Genomic DNA, 19,605 nt, shown 5'->3' with positions numbered 1-19,605 from the left:
CTACCTAAAATTTGAGAAACCATCTTTGACACAACTTGATTTGACGTGTACTCTGACTTTTTAGTTTGATACATGTCCCATCCACTAACCTGGAGGAGGTGGGGTTTATGACCTATACTGCAGCTTACCACCAGGGGGGCATTCTACACGCTTTGGCTTCACTTTTGGGGAGCTGCCATGTCGTCCATCTTTGTAAACAGTTCACTTTTTTCATTTTTTATAGGAAAAACTCCCATCAAGTTGTCTGGAGGCAGTGAAGTTCTACACCCAATTCTACACCATGCTCATAAACCCCTTAAAGAGGCCCCCTACCACTCTATTTCAGCTTCATTATTTTAAAGGTGTATTTGAAGACTAGAACTTCTAAATGTGTGATGTAAGGTGGTGGAGGTTTGAACTTAAGCTTAGTTTATGCTCGCTGTTGCCGTCTTTGTGTGTGTGTGCAGCACCCTCACCTGAGAACAGGTTTGTCCACCAATGTCTCTGAGCTCCCTCATCAGTGAGATTCTCAGATGCTCCTGGTGGGAGGTCACAGAGGCCGCTGGTAAAGCTGAGACATTCTGCAAGGAACTATATGGGAAAACCTCCGGACCGGTTTGCCAAGGCAAAGGAGTGCACACAGACGTGAAGCTGTGCTCCTTAGGCAAGAAACTGTTTGTGCGTTTGTTTCTTCTCCTCCTTTGCCTTTTTTCAGCAGTGTTGTCTGCGATTATGCAAAGGAGAGGCGGCGTGTTGACACATGCATCGACCAATCCATCGAGCGTATCTGCTGATTTATAGCTACTTTACTATTTATGTGTTTACTATTATTTATATGGGGGTTTGTTTTGACTAAGCCCCCACCCCCCTCCCGGTAGCTCCCTTTTGCCTGGGCCCACAAATTCCCTTGAGACGCCCCTGTTTGCAGACAACAAACGTCTTAGTTCTTTACTTTCACTTTTGCGGCTCATTTACAGTCTGGACTTTAACGGGATAATAAAGTGTCGGCACATTGGAGTTTGCCCTTTAACGCATCACGGGCTCCTGCCCTTCCTCTGCGGACTTTCCAACTTTTCACTTGAAGATCGGCAGCGCAACTTTCCAAACTTGCTTCAACGCTGCGTTGCGCAAACAACAGCTTTTGTAAAAACTTCCACGTCGCGCTGACTCGTCTCTGTCACGATGTGGCTGAGCTGCGGACGCACGTCAAACTATTTCACCTCCTTCAGCTGTCGGGTCTTCAGGTCCCGTTTGGATGTTTTGGGTCGGAGGGGGTGTAACACGGCGGCGTTCATGCCGGAGGCTGCGGGCTTCGAGGGGGTGTCGAGCTGCTCGGAGCTGCAGGAGCTCTCGGTCTCCGGCGGCAGCAGCTTCTGGGCCGCGGTGGCGCGTCACAGGCTGAGCTGGATCAGTCCCTTCACCACGGTGCAGGACTGCGACCTGAGCCGAGGCAGGATCAAGTGGTTCGAGGGGGGAAAGCTCAACGTGTCCGGTGAGATCCCATTTCATTAGCTCCTAATAAGGTTCTGTAGAAAATCGCCTTTTGGTTGTAGTGGTTGTCGTGCGTAACTTTTTATTTTCCCCTCGACTCACAATGTTCCATGATAAAAGTAAAGGTATCATCATGTGAAACCTGATGTTGTGAAGCTTCACTCATCGCCACAGCAGCATGGTGCGTTCAAGGCACAGTGTTCCGGGGTTAGATGGCGAGGAAATGTTTCAATCCTATCAGCACATTTAACCAAAGAACATTGTACTTGAACGCATCATACTACTGTGGAGATGAGTGAAGCAGATAGATGTACAGAGAGATGGACAGATAGATGGACAGGTAGATAGATAGATGGACAAATAGATAGATAGATAGATAGATGGAAAGATAAATAGATAAATGGACAGATAGATAGACAGGTAGATAGATAGATAGATGGACAGATATATAGATAGATGGACAGATCGATCGATAGATTCAGTAGATAGATAGACAGACAGACAGATAGATACAGACTTTATTGATCACATTCCTGCCCATTGTCTTGTGTGTGTGTAAAACTGTGTTTTTCTTTTATGTGCACATGCAGTAAACTGTCTGGACCGCCACGTGCACACCTGTCCTGACAGGGTGGCGCTGATCTGGGAGAGAGATGAGCCGGGGTCGGAGGTCAGGGTCACCTACAGGTCAGCAGCTCTGTGTGTGTGTGTGTGTGTGTGTGTGTGTGTGGAGTCTTTGTTCATTTGCCTCAGTGTAATTCATTGATATCTCTCTCTCCAGGCAGCTCCTGGAGATGACGTGTCGCGTGGGCAACCTGTTGAGGCGGCATGGCGTGAAGAGGGGGGACTGCGTCACCATCTACATGCCTTCCTGCCCTCTGGCTGTGGCGTCCATGTTGGCCTGCGCCCGTATCGGTGCGGCCCACAACGTAGTGTTTGCCGGGTTTAGTGCGGAGGCCCTCTCAGAGCGAATCAGAGACGGTGAGACCGACCTGCTGATGTTGTCAGAGTCTGAACGTAGATTTCCACTGTACATTTTAAAGCTGCACTATAATCAAAAGTTTTATTTTCCAAATGGATCAAATGATGTTTTATGAAGGGGTCACTTCTAGTGGAGAACCCTTAGAGAACTAGAGAGGCAAGGCTTATATTCTTGGAACTGAGATGTTTTTACTTCTTGAGTTGATTCCAACACAGACCTCAGTATCAGCGGTCTGATTTTCATGTGCATCACGTTCTCAGCTCAGTCCAGCGTCATCATCACGGTGAACCAGGGCGTCAGGGGGGGTAAGGTCACGGAGCTGAAGAGGACGGTGGATGAGGCGCTCCAGAGCTGCCCAGCCGTACGGAAGGTGTTTGTTGCTATGAGAACAGAGACTCCGGTTGTCATGACAGCCAGGGACGTTGCCATGGACGAGGTGAGAGATCAGAAATTCAATCTCTTGCGGATGCTAATGCAAACAGTAGTCGCTTTTACAAGGATAAATGACGATTAAAAAAAAAAAAAGTTTGGTGGATGTCTGATGAATCTATTCACTCCAATTGTTGTTGGTAAATTTTGCGTTGATTGACAACTTCTATTTAATGAATCTACTTATATTTCTGAAATGACGCTCTTGTAGTTGTTAATAGCAGGTGACAGTCCATTAGTAGCTTTTCTGGAGCTTTCAGTCATATCACATGATCTTCTTCAGCCTAAAAAGAAAAATTTAAATTAGAAAATGTACAATTCCATAAGAAAGTCTGTCTGCCTGCTTCAATCCTTGAGTTCACTTTGTCGTGCAGGAAATGTTGAAGGAGGACGCGGTGTGTGAGCCGGCAGCCATGGACAGTGAGGACATCTTGTTTCTGCTTTACACATCGGGCAGCACGGGGAAGCCCAAAGGCCTGGTCCACACTCAGGCTGGGTATCTGCTGTACGCCGCACTCACCCACAGGGTAACGCCAAGCACAATGTTGTTTTCGTATCATGCAGTGCAGTGTGTAGTTTACTGTGTGTCAGCGAAGACCTCGTACGGCCAAAATGTGATCCAGTGTCTGAACATCTGTAGAGGAAATATTACCTGGATCACAGGGGATTATAGAGGAGGTTCACAAAAAATGTTGCTCTAGGTTTAATATGGTGCAGTAATACAATAATATCTACTTGTGAAGTTTAAATGGGTTATTTAGTTTTTATAAAAGGGATATAAATGCTATATTTTGATCTCTGAACAATGACCTGGAGTGTTCTGAAAAAAAAAACATAATCCGACCATCTCATCTGTCGTCCCTCTCGTTCCCAGTACGTGTTCGACTACCATGATGGAGACGTGTTTGGCTGTGTGGCAGACATCGGCTGGATAACAGGCCACAGCTACAGCGTCTACGGCCCGCTGGCCAACGGGGGAACCACTGTCCTGTTTGAGAGCACTCCCATTTACCCTGACCCAGGTATGAACACCAGCGAATGTACAAACCGGTATGAACGTGTCAGACTCCTTGGTACGTTAGAAAAAAAGAATATTGCCATATTGTCACATTAGGGTGTTTTTATCAGCTGTAATTGTATAATTTTAAAGACATTTTTTGTGGTTTTGTTAATATAACATTCTATATGCTGTGTAACATGTGCTGACACACACCTAAGTATTTGTGTCCACACACTCATGTCTCTGTCTATGAATAGCTGTACATTTGAACTTACCATACCTTCCATGCTAAGACCAGAAGCTCCTGTCTAAACAGGAGTCAGAACACAGCCAGCACACAATGTTATTGTGAAGGTGAAACTGCTGAGGTTGAAAAACTCCAGTTCTCAGGCTCAAGTTTCACTCTAGTGTCTTTTTTTCAATGACTAACATAGACATGTTGTGTTTTTTTCACAGGAAGGTACTGGGAGACGGTTCAGAGACTGAAGATCAATCAGTTTTACGGCGCTCCCACAGCGATCCGCCTGCTGCTCAAATACGGAGACCAGTGGGTGACCAAATACGACCGCTCCAGCCTCAAAACTCTGGGCTCTGGTACGACTGTGGACCTGAAAATACTCTTATGTGCAAAATGACATGCAACTGTAGGACAATTATATATTTTCAACCTGTTTAGAACAGTATACTTAGCTAGGGGGACGCAACAGCATCACTAAAACAAAATCTACAATTAATTGTCATTTAAAATCTCCAGCTTCCTTCACAACGCACCTTAAATACAGTAACAACACGATATCTTGTCTATGTGCAGTGGGCGAGCCCATCAACACTGAAGCGTGGGAGTGGTACTACAGCGTGGTCGGGGACAGACGCTGTCCTGTGGTGGACACCTGGTGGCAAACAGGTGAGTGTGAACACTGAGGAATTCATCCGCTACTTCCATTTTCATCAAAACGTTAGATTTTTGCCAGTGGATGGGATTTAAATGTTGGATCCATAGACTGTATATACAAAATTGACGCCATGTTTGCTCCGCCTGGTGTCTGGCTGCAGTACATGTCATAAGTCCTGCCTCCTCCATGTTAGTGGATGGGACATTGATCAAAGTAAAAAGTACAAGTACATGTCAAATAGATGTTTCTCAAAGATGGTCAATTTAGGTAGTTCTAATCACACATGCTCATTTTTAACAAAACAAGCTTTTCCTCTAACAGAGCCACGTCTGCAGCCTCTCTAACAGCAGTCAGTCTTAAAGGGGAGAGCAGCCGGCTCTGTTCCTACAGCAACAGCGTTACGTAACAACATGTGCACATACATACACAATATTACAGTAAGTGTGTGTAGAAATAGTGTACTCACACACAAACACACACACACAGACAGCGGGGGAGTTTTTATGTACCCTCTGGAATCTCCAGAATGAAGCCAGCTTTTTTTCTCTCAGAGTTAAACGCTGAAATTTGGGAGCAGCTTTTATCATTAAACTTCTTCTCCTTAACACTGAATAATAATAACAGTGGACATTAACACCATGTAGAGAAATGCAATGGGGGATCATTCCAACCCTGTTTACACTTTGTTTGTCAAACACTCTCATTAGCCAGCTGGATGCCTTTTGGCCTCAGGGAGCAGATGTTACGGTCGTAGCTGCCAAAAGAGCCACGTCACAGAACTATGCGAGGCCGTCTGAAGAGACTCAGATCACTGTATGAACTTTACACTTCCAGATGAGTCTCTGCAGTGCAGCTGGTGGCCTGATTTGACCTGGAAACCCCGGGAAAATGTGAATTTGCTCTTCAACTTGTTCACATATTAACCAAAATAAAACTCATTTATGGTCACATCATAAGATACCAGTGGGGAAAAAGAAACGATATTTATATTGTAAACTTGACTTAGGTGTGAAAAAACTCATAGTATATAATCACAGTAAATCAGAGTGTAACACATAAAGATGAACAAAGAGTCTCTTCTCCCTCCCACTATCCAGAAATGAGGCCATAAATATCCCAGATATGAACGCCACCATCTGCGCAGTAGCAATCCTGTTAGCGAGGTCCCGCCTACACACATGCTCGACCAGTCGTGAGTCAATCTCATGAAGTTTCACCCTGTTTTTACAGCATCAAATAACAAAAAAACAACTTACCAGGTAAATTAAAACTTAAACAAACATCAGTGTGTTTACACTATCTAACACGACAGAAACCATCTTTGATACAAATTTATTTCAAGTGTACTTTGAGCTTTTAGTTTGCCTCATGTCCCAACACTAACATGGAGGAGGCAGGATTTGTGACCTATACTGCAGCCAGCCACCAGGTGGCGACCGAGACAATTTGGCTTCACTTTTGGGGAGCTGTCATGTCGTCCAACAGTCTCTGGTGCTACGCAGAGTATTACGGACAATTAAAGGAGGAAAGAAATGTTTGAATATTTTTCTTTATTCTTTTAACTTAATTTTCGTAATATTAAGACTTTTTTCTTTCTCATTAAATTATGACTCAGTTTCTCTTCTTCAACATGGCCCTAATACTCGTTTTGTACTGTTTCATCTCTCCACATCAGGTATGACCAAATGGAACTAAGCTGCGTTAATTACCAGACACATGGCAATAAAAAAAAATTAATGAATCTATAATTAATTGCAGATAATTAAACATCAGGGCCTGAGAATGAGCCTGAGAATCACAGACACAGATATGACCCAAATACCCTACTTCAGTAAAAAAGGATTATGTTGTTATGTTATTTGCCTGGACTAGTGTTTCCAATTAGGACTAAGTGGCATTATTCATAAATGCCATTTGGTTGATCTGGGAACAAGTAGCCTGTTTAGAGGCAAAATTAGATTTTGATCCGTTGCTGGCATACGGCCTCCATGTTGGATCAAACAGGATGAGACAGCTGAGAGGACGCACAGGGAAAATTCAAATATGTTTTAATATATGTGTGTTTAAATTGAATTTAAAGCAATAGTGTCACATTTGGGGAAATACTGTTCACTTGTTTACTTTAATATCGAATAAAGTAGAAGATGAACACTGCTCTCGTGTGTGTTCTCTAAATACATGGCTACAACTAGTCGCCGGTTAGCTTAGCTTAGCATAAAGACTGGAAACAGGGGGAAACAGTGAGCCTGGCTCATTACAAAGATAATAAAATGTGAGGGGGAGGCAGATTGTGCTTTAACAAGCTCCTCAGAAGGTCCAATGTCCGTGTTGTGAACTTTCTGCTCCGACTTGGGGCATGTTCCTGTGCTTAGAAGTCATAAAAGGGTATATAAATATATAAAATGTGATGAATTTATGTGTTTAGATAACACCTTGACACAACCATATGCAAAGAACAAGGATCAGGTGTGACAGGCTAACAAATACTTTAAAACGTACATGCTATTCACAAAAACCTTTGTACTGGCTAAGGTGTAGGTGGTTGTGACAATATCTGCTAAGTTTATATTAAAAGCTTATATTAAGAGCTGATTGTAAATAGTGTTAATTGGTTTAATAAGTGATGACGTCAGCAACTCGTGTACGAACATTTTCCCAGACTTTCCGAGTTGTTCTGACTTGAGGTGGCGTTCGCGTAATTTTCCCAGGCGAGAATTTGTTTCCCCCCCCCGATTATTCCAACACCATGTGAACCCACTATAACTGCTCCATTGTCTCCAGATTTAATGCTAAGCTAAGCTAACCAGCTGCTGACTGTAACCTCATATTGACCAGACATATGAGTGAGCGTGTTACCAGCATTCTGACCAATCAGCAAGCAGGCAAATGAGCGTATTTATAAGTGCACGTTGAACTGGTCCAAGTCTTTAGTGGCTCCTCTGGGGGCCGTTTGGTCCGGAGGTCTCACAGCTACTGTTGATCTGAAGTGGATGCCAGTTGCTGGTGCTATTCTGGGATCATCTGTTGTGTCCTACTTTATGACTGGTTCTCTCTGCTGCTGCCAACACCGCCAGGAGGATTTATCAGCCCCCGGAGGCCCAGAAAAAAACCTAATTGCATTTCATTTATTTATTATGGCTGTAATTCCATAATCTACATATGTAGTGTGAAGGGCTCGTGGTAGATTTACAAACTGTTTTGTCATTTACCTTCTACCAACCTCTCATTATTTATACAGGTTTCTCATTATTGTTGCATTAAGTCTTTGGATTGCATCGCTCCATTAAATGTTACACTGGGTCCGAGCGGTTCAATCAGCCTCAGTCTCTTACAAAAACATCAGGCGGCGGGGCTTATAAAAAGCTATTTTTTGAGTTTAATGCACGCTGCACATACAGCACTTTATATAATCCTAAATCCGTCTTATTTTTCCTCTGTGTTCTCAGAGACAGGTGGCATCTGCATCGCCCCGAGGCCGTCGGACCCAGACGCAGAGATTGTCCCAGGAATGGCTATGAGACCTTTCTTTGGCATAAAGCCAGTGCTCATGGACACCGAGGTATGGTGCTCATCCCTGTGTGTGTGTGTGTGTGTGTGTACGTGGCGTGCTACCCTGCAAATGCTGGCTGGCTATGACCCAGAGGAGAGGGTCAGATTAGGATTATGAAACAGTCACCAGCTGTGTCACTTTTGATACCCACCCGTCAGTCCCGTTCTGTGCGTGCCAACCCCCCCCCCATTCAAAATCTGTCGTACTATTTTGTGGCTGCTGCAGTTTCTCCTGCTTCTGTGCTGAACAGATTGTGCAGACAGTTGGAGAGGTGGTGTCTGTGAGCTGATCCCTCTTCCTCCCTCTCACCACACACACACACACACACACACACACACACACACACACACACACACACACACACACACACACACACACACACACACACACACACACACACACACACACACACACACACACACACACACACACACACACACACACACACACACACAGAGCCGTTTGAGAGCTCAGGGTTTCAACAGCATTGGTGTACTTCCAACAATACGTTCCTGGTTGCAGTAACTATATCAGTTGTTTAATCAGCCTTTTTATTTTGCTGTTCATTTATCTTTTGGGTTTCTCCAGGGAAAAGTTGTGACTTCCAACAACACGTCCGGAGCTCTGTGTATAGCTCAGCCATGGCCCGGTATGGCCCGAACAATTCACAACAACCACCAGAGATTCACTGAGACCTACTGTCAGCCCTATCCTGGTACAGTTCAAGAGCAAACAGTCGTTATGGCATTTCTCTACCTTCTCTGCTGGACTCTACATTTCTCATTGTCTCTAAAATCCCCGTGTTAGGTTATTTTTATACCGGCGATGGCGCCTATCGATCCAAGGAGGGATATTACCAGATCACCGGGCGCCTTGATGATGTCATCAATGTGAGCGGTCACAGGATTGGGACGGCAGAGATAGAGGATGTAGTGGTAAGTGGTTCCATATCTCACAATGGCGATACCTCCTGGGCGGAGTTACAGAAAGTGGGGAAAACTAATTCTTGGAGCTTAATCCGTATCCACACCATAATTTAATGGGTTCTTTCCAGGCCCAGGCTCCATGGTTAACAGTTTAATATGGTAACAAAGAACCAAACAGGCACGGTTGAATACAAACTCCTTGGTGGAGGTAATCAAACCCTTTTTAGATCGTTTCCCCCAAAGTTTTCTCAGTAAGACATTTGTTTTCCAGTCTTACTCCATCAAGAACTCGAGCAGTGACAATAAACCCTGTTCTCACAATCCTGACTGTGATTATCTGTCACAGAATCAATGTTCTGCAGTGGCTGAATCTGCCGTCATAGGATACTCACACGACGTGAAAGGACAAGGTGAGCCACTCTTTGTTCCCACGTTGCGTAGCTCAATAGGAAGAATGAGAATCTGATAACGGGGGTTGTGCTTCTTCAGGCGTTTATGCCTTTGTGGTTCTAAAGAAGAGCGCAGACGCCCAAGAGTCTGACCTGTCCAGGCAACTGAAGGACACGGTGTCTAAAAAGATCGCCAAGTACGCCTGTCCAGACTGCATCCAGGTAATACTGAAGCAGAAGCTTCACATCGCAAACAGACATTAAAGACTTAACTTGTGCATGGTAACTGATTTTTGGGTCATTCTCACAGATCGTCCAGCGTCTGCCAAAGACACGTTCGGGTAAGATAATGCGGCGGGTGCTGCGGAAGGTGGTGGAGCGCGAGCTGGACGAGCTGGGTGACCTCAGCACGCTGGATGACCCCGCAGTGGTTCAGGAAATTATTGAAGGTCACGCTGAGCTCTTACGTAAAAAACAGTCACAATGATTCTCGTTTAAAAGAGGAACATGAAGTTTCTCTCCCTTTCACTTAAAAAAGACTTGTAACTGTATCAAAATGTATCTTTTTTTTTATTGCACATGTGAATATTTGTATTGAATCAAGAAAACAACTTTTTAAACTGTATGCATTGTCCACAGGTGTACTTTACAAAAACAAAACTGAATGATAGTGTGTGAACATATAAAAATAAACCACTGGAATTTCATCATACATAAGATCTGCTGAGTCTTCAGTTTCTTATTTTCCTTCCTGATTTCTTTTCATAATAGTTGAATGTGGCCCAAAAAGTTACAGTTCCAGAGCCACAAGCTTCATCCAAACCTTCATGCTTCCTGAAAAAATATATTGCACTCTCACACATTTCCTTCATCTCTTTTATAGCCAAGTAAACAAGTGATAAAATGTCTTGCTCTTAAAAAGCCTGTGGACATGAATTAAATCACGTCCACCTCCGACGGAGTGACTGTGTTTTTAGTACCTTTTCGACGAGTGTTATGAAAGTTACAAACTGAGGAATTCAGGAGTGTTTTCGGTTCTCGCCTCCCGCACCGATGCTTCCTGCATGTCCAGGATTTTAAAAAAAGAGGACCCTGTGGTCACATGGTTTCGTCTCTGTCGATGAAGCCGCCGCTGCTTCCTTTTAACCTAGTTAACTCCCACTTGCCATCTCCGCACAGTTTCAACTGGACGTCATGGTACTGTAGTGAAATGAAACAAAGACAAACAGAGTTAATATTGCTGACATATGATGATAAAAAAAGATGTTGCTACGATGGATTATCGTCAATTAGATTCCAGAGAGGCCATGTACTGTATGAGAGAATGTTTTTAACTTTAGAGGACAAAACCCTGGTAGATGTTTAGAGCTTAGAAAGGTTTGCAGAGTGAGTTGTAAAGAAGATGGATGATAGTGAGAGTGAACTCCGCTAACTAGCCAATCACAACCAATTCAGTCAATGCCTGTTAACATTCGAGACTAATAGAAAAGTAGTGCACAACAGTGACTATATGTAATAATCCCCCACCGACCCAAACAAACCCAATCCACCCTAGTACCACCTTTATGGAAGATTTTCTAGTCGGGGGAAATAGAGATAAAGGGAAAGACAGTATTCCCAATATGGCATTGATCATGTATATGTGTTCGATCTACCTTCTCCAAGCTGCTGCGGTGTCCCAGGCTGACCAGAGTCATACCGAGCTTTTTACACGTCCTGTACAGTTGTGCCTCCGCCTCCTCTGTCAAAGCACTGGTGGCCTCATCCAACACTGCACAGAAACAAATAATAGAAATGTGAGAAAATATATATATACTGTTAAAGCGAAGTGTTAAATGGAACCATTCAAGTCACAATCGGTGGGCTGCTCTCTCTCCCCTGAAGCTGCTGTGTCAGAATCACTGAGTGTGTTTAAAAAGGTTTTTAAGACTCACCTGCATATTTGGGCTGAAGGTAGAAGAGTCGTGCGAAGCAGAGACGCTGCATTTCGCCTGGAGACAGAACATCGTACCTGCAGAGGAAATCCCAGTTTTACTCTGCGCCGTAACACACAATATAATTTACTGTTCACACATCCCTGTTTTTCATATTGCTCCTACCAGTTCCAGTCCACTTCTTCATCCAGCCCACCTGTCCGCTTCAAGAGGCTCGACTGGAGAACAGATGAGAGTTAGAGTGCTTGAATTTAAAATAAGGCAACGGATGAATGAACACTGTGATAAAAACAAAATGAAAGATTTTACATTAAAAGCAGGAACATGTGAGATAAAAACACACTCACCACTCCGGCTAATTCCAGGAACTGTATAATTCTGTCATCGTCCACTGACCCTGAATAGGAAAACTCACTTTATACATGGTGTAAATATGAATATCAATTACTCAGATTAGAAAAAGATTTGAGTGGTATTACGAGGCAGCATCGATATCAAGGTAAAGTGAAAACTTTGACAAAAAAAAGTTTTGATTAATTCGAAATATTGCTCTACATTGCTGTTGTGGTGTCACTAATTAGTCAAACAACAAATTGTCCAGAAAACATCAAATACACACAGTTTTCAATTAATGATTTTAGTCTTTAACTGTTGTTTAGTGAAAGTAAAATCTGATACCTGATGCAGGGTAAATATCCTTCAGTGGGTAGATAACCTGTGGGAGACGAGAGTTCCAGTAAATCCTTTATCTACACAACCTTTTAAAAGTTAAACTAAATAAAGGAAGAGACGCCGACCTGTTCGCGCAGCGTGCCGTCGGTCAGGTACGGTTTCTGAGGCAGGAAGAGGGTTCCTCTGGGCCCGAAGCAGGTCGTCATCTGGACAAAACCTGAGGAGGAGACCATTCAAAAGTCATGAATGAGTCATTTCAGTTGTGTGCAATGTTGGCATTTTTCATTAGTCCTGTGAGAGAGACTATGAATCATGTTCTCTACATGAAAACCACCTAATCGCTCAGACACAGAGCCCAACTGAATTAATCACCAGGTGTGGCTGCAGAGGGCGCTGTTGCTCAGTAAAATTGACAGTGTTGCTTTACATTTCAAAGAACTCCCATTGTGTCAAAAGTTGCTCAGACACCGCCAATGCAACCAAAACGCAAATGATTATTGATTTTCAAGTAAGTTAATATTTGGTGTTATTTCTCATTTTGTTATTAAAATGTGTCGTTTTTTGATAAGCCCACCAGGCCTTTACTGGGCAAAACCTGATCTAATTATTTCTCTGTTCTCTCACCGCTGTCTGCCTCCCACAGTCGGTTGAGGACCCTCAGTAGTGAAGTTTTGCCGGTGCCCGTGTTGCCCACCACCAGCAGGTGGGTTCCCTGACTGATCTTCAGACTCAGGTCCTCGACCAGCAGCTGGTCTGAGAACGGGGATTTATACGAAAGTTTATCCAGGATGAAGGCGGTGTCCGCTGGGCCTGCGTGGACATTGAAGTCACTGTGTGGAGGAGATTCAATGAATAAAAACAATAGACATGTGGAGGCTGAAAAGCTTTGTCTTTGCACTTCATCTATTTAGCGACGTGCATATTATCCCAAGATATTAAATCAGTCTGATTATATTTATTTCTGCAGTAGAGATTAATTTAAATGTTCTCACACAAACCTGTCAAAGTCGTAGCTTTCGCCTGACGCCGGGTCATAGTCACACTGCTTGCGTAGGATATCATCCATCACCTCCCTCAGCTCCCCAATCCTGACCACACACACACACACACACACACACACACACACACACACACACACACACACACACACACACACACACACACACACACACACACACACACACACACACACACACACACACACACACACAGAGATAGAAAGGAGGAGGCCATGAACCGACGCTGCTGTCGTTTTCTGTCCTCTAGGAGTTGATTCTAAGTGAGTGGTGTGATACCTGTGGGTGTATCCGGCCACGTCTGACAGAGTGGTCGACAGGTCGATCAGCTGCGTGAAGCCGTTTATCAAGTAGATGCAAACAAAGGCGTTCTGAGTGTGAACAAGGAGAATGAGTTAGATAAAAAGTGGCAGAATGAAAATCAACAAAAAGCCTCACTGGAGGGATTTAACACAGGCCAGTGATAAAGACTGTGACAGTTATGAAGCTTATTAAGACATTTAAAACAACAACAGACATTTGAACTCAGGATGAGCAGAGTTGAACGTGTTTAGCAGGAGAGAAGGCTTCTGCTGCCACCTCGTGGTTAAATGGGCAACGTTCACATTTATTCAGCAGTTCTCTAGTATAAACTGGGACTGACTGAGCTCCTCACTAGGTCCCAGTTTGTTCATGTGCTTTGAGGTCAGAGTGTGTAAAACACATGGACACTGTAAACAACAGGTGATGTATTTGGGTTTGGTTTAAACATCTAAACGCCCTTTTCTAATATTTGTACAATAACAAAGAGCAAAGAAAAAGGATCAGGTGTGACTGACATAAAGGATTTAAAGCATATGAACGTTAATCATAAAAACACTGGGATTGGCTACAAAGTCTGGTGTTAGACACTTGTGAGAGATGAACATGCATTTTACATTGAAAGCTACTTTTTAGAGCTGATTGTAAAATGATGTTACTTGGTTTATACGTGATGACGTCAGGAAATCTTTACCGTGACTTTCTGAGTTATTGTTCCAACTTGAAATGGCATTCACGGGACTTTTCCCAGTCGGGAACTAATTGTCATTATTATTCCGACACCACTTGAATGCACAATAAAAACCATCACACATCAATTTGATGATCTTAATGCAAATTAAAAAATTGTTCCACGTCTTCAGCAGCATGTTGTAATATTTATGTTTTAGGTGTGTCCGATACTTTTTTACATTGTTGGTTTCTTGGAAATTGTCTCCATGTCAGAAACTGAATGTCCATCTTTATATTGATAGAAATTGGTGGATTGTGTAAATACCTGGTACCTCACAGATCCAAGTTATCAATAAACCAGATTAAACTAAACAAGGGGCTTTTTTGGTGTCAGTAAAGCTGCATTTTTCAAGAACTACAATTTCAAAGCTAATGTGAAAAGGAGAAGAAGGATCCCACCTTACTGATGAGTCCACTGAGCTCGCCAGGGGTCAGACCATCATAAATACCGGTGAAGATGGGAATGGCGATTATGATGTAGCTGAGGAAGCCTCCGAGGTAGTCGAAGGTGTTCACCCCGACTGACGGAGCAGAGATCAGAGGTTAACTTACGAGTTACAACAACATGATGATTGATATGAGTCGGTGGGCGAGTTCTGTGTTATATGATCTTACTATAGAGCCAGAGTTCTTTATTTATGAGACTTTTCTGAGTTAGTAGCAGAGCCTGAAGTCTCCGATTGGTCCTCATGTGCTCCACTTTACCAGATCTGAAAAAAGAGAACAGTGTTTGATCCAAACTGCTTTAACCACATAATCTGTGTGATCAGATGTGTTTCTTTATTACAGGAAAGCAGACTTACTGCTTCAGTTGTATATTGTTGTCTAAACGTTTTAAGCGATGTTTATATCTTCGTACGCACAATCACAAACGTGTAAAATAAATGTCGTCACCTGTAAAAAGCTGCAGACTCTGCGTTGACACGGATTTGCATGTGTTTGAACCTGCAGATACAGAAAACAATCACATTTCCATAAAAATAAACAATGTTAGTTAGGATTTAAACACTAAGTTTGTCCTCTAACGACACAAAATCTAATTGTTGCAACGTGTAACAGATAAAACTACAATTCAACTCCACAGGAAAATACGATCTCGCAAGCTGACGCATATCCTGTGTTATTTCCTAAGAGCCAAAAGGCCGTGGGCCAAAGTATACAGATGCTTCCTATTCACTCAAGAACCTGTTTCCTGTAAAGCATTAAATAAAAGGTGGGAAACACACAAAACCTCTTTCTGTAGGTTCAGATGAAAACCTGATTTGAGTCCTGCTTTGCTTTTCTATCAGCACAAATTATTCTTGACACAAACAAATGCTGTGTTTTAGTAAGTCTGGGTTCATAGAGTAGATTCATCTTTACCTGAAGTCTCCCTCCAGTTTTTCTTGCTCATACAGAGTCGACACAATCGGCCCCATTAGGATTTTATTGGCAATGGTCCCGATCACAAAGTAGCCGAAGATACTCACAGGGCCGATCCAGCCGGTGCTGCAAGACAGGGAAATTTAATTTCTACAGGTAAAACACTTGGTTTTAGCATAATGTGTAAAAGATAATATGGGGGGAAAATAATTAAATTCATAAATTGAACAGATAAAACAGATAAAGTAGCTTGTTTTCCCTTGTTATCCTCATAATTCAGCTCTATAGTTATGTTATATTGGTTCTTATTGTACACTGTCTTTTTCAATACATCCAAATAAATAAAACATTTGATCATAAACAAAAAGTTGGAGAGTCTCAGTCGTACCAGCACAGAAAATAAAGAATCCCGCCTCAATTTGAAGAGTAGAGACAACCTTCAGGTTTTAACTGTTTACTGTCCAGGACACTGATTCACTGTGGAGAGCTGACGACCTCTCACCTCATTGTAAATGTTTTAGTAATAGTGGTAGTAATAGAAATATAGTAGTAGCTGTTGTAGGAGTGGGAGTACTATTTATTATCAGCATTACCATTATCATTACTACCACTATTAACTAATTCATTACATCTATATGTATCAGTGTTATTATTTTCATTATGAAGTGTTTGCTTGTTCTGGGAACTGTTGGGTTTCTCTATAACACTGTTAGGACCTGACCTTAATATGTGAAGTGCCTTGAGATAATGTATGTTGTGATTTGGCACTAAACAAATAACATTTAACTCAATTGGAAAAAAACTGCTCAAAAGTTACATATAAAAACCGATGCTCTTTTTTTCTCCACTTTCTCAATTTCCTCATAATATTGCATGCACACAAGACTTTCATAAGCGCAAATGTCGAAAAATGTTTCTACAATAACCGTCTGTGTTTGTGATGATGCTTTATGTGCGAGCATATGAAGCTACGTGTTGCCACACCCCTCTGCAGACCCACCTGTAAAAGCAGTGGTAGGTGTAGTAAGTCAGGGTGAACGGTGAGATGATCAAGCGACTGGCCATGGTGCTCATCTGTTTACACAACCTCTCGACATCTTGACTGATCCTCTGGTCTCTGGTGTTCAAACAAACACAAACACAAAGAACAAAGGTAGTCACAGAGATTCACACGGTTTTCCACTGCAAGATCATGTTTGATTTTAAGACAAAAACTAAAACCATTGAAGCTTACGGGTTGTCAATTTCCTTTCTGAGTACGTTGAGTGTGTAATAGACTCGTCCCTGGAAGTAGGACGTATGGAGGCTCTCAGTCAGCGTCTTCCTCCAGCTAATATACATCCGATTGCAAATGTACTGGTCCACGCTTTTCAGCTGGGAGAGAGAGAGAGAGAAGAACGCAGAGAAGACAGAAGAGAACAAAGAGTCTATGAGAGAGAAAAAGCTACAGGGACACAATAAATAGCAGGTGTACGGACATCTAGCAAGAGCATGTCAGGAAAGGATCACTATTGATGGTGATTTAAAGAGCGATGTGGTAAAATAAAGAGTTTTGTTTCCTGAGAATAAACTCTGTGTTGCGTTAAGTGTTTATCAGGTTCAAAATCCAAAGCACACACGGCCAAGATCGAGAGTATTCAGGCTATAAAATGAACATGTCAGGTCGTCCTAACCTGATAAAAGCTGCTGCTGTATGTCGTGACATTAAGTAAAAAAATCTAATGTGACATAATAAAATACAGGAATAAGTTCTGGTTTTACATTTTGTTTTGTTAAAGAGGAAACATTGGACTTGTTTTAATGGAAGTAAACATGTTTATGTGGCAACTCTCTGCTCAACAATCAACAAGTCAACGTTCTGAATACAGCTCGACCTCTGTCAAACCTCAACTTACTGTGGAGTTGAGTAAAATGAGCACCATGGCTGTGCCCACCAGACTGGTGAAGCCCGCGTAATCTTTGTCTGCCAGCACATTGTAGAAGTGACTGGGGAGGATTCCCACTTGGTAAATGATCAGCTGCTCTGAGGGTGGATGGAAAAAAAAGATGTGTAAGCAAATTGTTACTGCACAGTTAAAACAGACACTCGTAAAACACAGCGCAGGGAAATTAGGCAACACAGAGCTCAAGGTCAGTGGAAAAAAACACATAGTATGCAGCCTGCTGCTGTCAGAGTGGTAGTGTTACAATGTCACAGCAGACACGCAGCTAATTGATGGCGAGCTTGAACTGTTTATAACTATTTATTTCCCACATTGGCAGCTATTGAGGGTCTAATGATTCTAAAAATAGACGCAAACGTCCCCAAACTCGTATCATGATACAGGGCGATGGAGCAATACCCCAACTCCAACCCTCTGCCACCACAATGGTGTAGCCTGTTGGGCTCTCATTGCTTTACTAAAGGAACCAAAATACATTTTTATTTCATAATCAACACTATGAGAAAGAAATACCATCATTTTCATTCTCTGTAAAGTTACAAAAATCTGTCTATTTTGGAGAGATTACACCAAACTGCATGTGTCGAATCTATCCTGTTCCAGTCATAATTGAGCAATCACATCAGTAGTAAAGGTAAGGCCCCCCCCCGGCACATTCAAGTCAGCAGTTGAGGATTTATTTACTATTACTTTATTTTAACCTAAGCCTGTGTGAGTCCAGCAGTTACCTGTCAGAGTGACGAACAGCAGCGTGGCAAACATCAGGGAGCTCGGACTGGTCCATGACGGGAACAGGACCCTCTGGATGTCGCACAATCTCTGAACAAACTTCCAGTCCAACTCTGGTCTGGAGTTACAAACACACACACAGAGAGAGAAAAAAACAAATAAGGTGCATTAGAAAAACTTTGTCATTTTTGATCTGTGTTTGAACGCAGACAAAATGTGACTTTTTTATGAGGAAGTTCTTCAGTCACTGACACGTTTCTCTGTTTGACTGTAAAACTCCTATCAGTTAGTGAAGAGTACAATGAGCTGGTGTAACTGCACTAGTTTGATTTCTGGCTGCTTTAAACTATTGTTAAGGATTCCCTGCACTGCAGAGACTCAGATACTAAGGTATGATGTAATCAGTGATTATTTATACTAAGGCTAGATGATATACCTAAAAATTCTGCTACAACAACTTTATTATCAATCTGTATTGGTTGTTACCACAATAAATGTCACATTATTATTGTTGTCGTTGTGAGGATTGTTGTTGTTGAGTTTGACAAACACATGATAAACAACCAAACATTTTGTATGAATCTGATGTAGATCGATTACATGTTACTCCTCCTCACTGTGTTTACACAATCCATAAACAGCACATAGATACATATTAGAACTTTTTGTTATATAGCAACAGATGTTGTTCATGTTTAATCTCCCAACACTGATTCATAAAGTTAAGAATCAGAGAATAAAAAGGGAGTTCGCAACATAATGATCAACAGACAGAGGAAGAGAAAGTTGATGTTAGAATAAAGCCCGGAGGAGCCTGGACTCTGCAGCTCGGGTCTCCAGCCTCTTACCTTCTCGTTCCTCTTCCCTCGGACTTGTCCGGACGAGGCATCTGTCACAGATTAAACCGTTTTAACCACTTCAAGGTCTTATTCAGTCACTTTTAACCAGCGAGTCAAACTAACCTCACTGTAACGAGGGAGGCGGACAGAGGGAGCTAACAGCGTTAGCCCCGGTTAGCAAACTAATGACGAACTAACGTCTATAAAATAACGAGCTTCTTCTATATGGATGTCAGAGTAACTTTGACCGGTTTAAATGTTGTCTAACGAGTTAACTTTAATATCAGAGCGTGTGCAGCCATGACTCCACTGGGAACCACTGAGGGACCTGAGGTTGTTGTGGGAAGTGAAGGTAAAAGCCTGGACTTCCGGTTTAGCATGCGCTCCTTTTTCAAAATAAACGAATTTTGTTCAACTTGCGCATGCGTGAACTAGTAGA

General features: G+C 42.6%; 2 protein-coding genes across 3 annotated transcripts; one reads left to right on the top strand and one right to left on the bottom strand.

Annotated features, from left to right (window-relative positions):
* Positions 1–927: 927 nt before the first annotated feature.
* Positions 928–10,717, top strand: LOC117758164 (acetyl-coenzyme A synthetase 2-like, mitochondrial). The gene is made up of 14 exons (XM_034579592.1): positions 928–1,471; positions 2,061–2,157; positions 2,252–2,451; positions 2,713–2,888; positions 3,256–3,408; positions 3,756–3,903; positions 4,338–4,475; positions 4,693–4,785; positions 8,221–8,333; positions 8,913–9,039; positions 9,132–9,259; positions 9,597–9,660; positions 9,740–9,861; positions 9,950–10,717. Exons 1-14 carry the CDS (start codon positions 1,162–1,164, stop codon positions 10,124–10,126), a joined length of 2,046 nt encoding a protein of 681 aa, XP_034435483.1. The 5' UTR covers positions 928–1,161; the 3' UTR covers positions 10,127–10,717.
* Positions 10,367–19,532, bottom strand: abcd4 (ATP-binding cassette, sub-family D (ALD), member 4). 2 transcript variants are annotated; one of them, XM_034579593.1, is made up of 19 exons: positions 19,176–19,532; positions 18,327–18,445; positions 17,551–17,678; positions 16,890–17,029; positions 16,656–16,772; positions 15,656–15,781; positions 15,188–15,238; positions 14,909–15,003; positions 14,693–14,814; positions 13,541–13,632; positions 13,244–13,333; positions 12,870–13,075; positions 12,371–12,462; positions 12,252–12,288; positions 11,921–11,970; positions 11,739–11,791; positions 11,574–11,650; positions 11,295–11,410; positions 10,367–10,839 (listed from the first exon to the last, which is right to left on the bottom strand). In XM_034579593.1, exons 1-19 carry the CDS (start codon positions 19,214–19,216, stop codon positions 10,738–10,740), a joined length of 1,854 nt encoding a protein of 617 aa, XP_034435484.1. In that variant the 5' UTR covers positions 19,217–19,532; the 3' UTR covers positions 10,367–10,737. The 2 variants fall into 2 exon arrangements, with proteins under 2 accessions (XP_034435484.1, XP_034435485.1); XM_034579594.1 differs by lacking the exon at positions 19,176–19,532 and having other exon boundaries at positions 17,551–17,673; positions 18,327–18,448.
* Positions 19,533–19,605: the final 73 nt, after the last annotated feature.

Source organism: Hippoglossus hippoglossus, chromosome 24, assembly GCF_009819705.1.
Source record: "Hippoglossus hippoglossus isolate fHipHip1 chromosome 24, fHipHip1.pri, whole genome shotgun sequence".
NCBI lineage: Eukaryota > Metazoa > Chordata > Actinopteri > Pleuronectiformes > Pleuronectidae > Hippoglossus > Hippoglossus hippoglossus.
The sequence above is the reverse complement of the archived record's forward strand: the minus strand, read 5'-3'. Positions and strand labels throughout refer to the sequence as shown.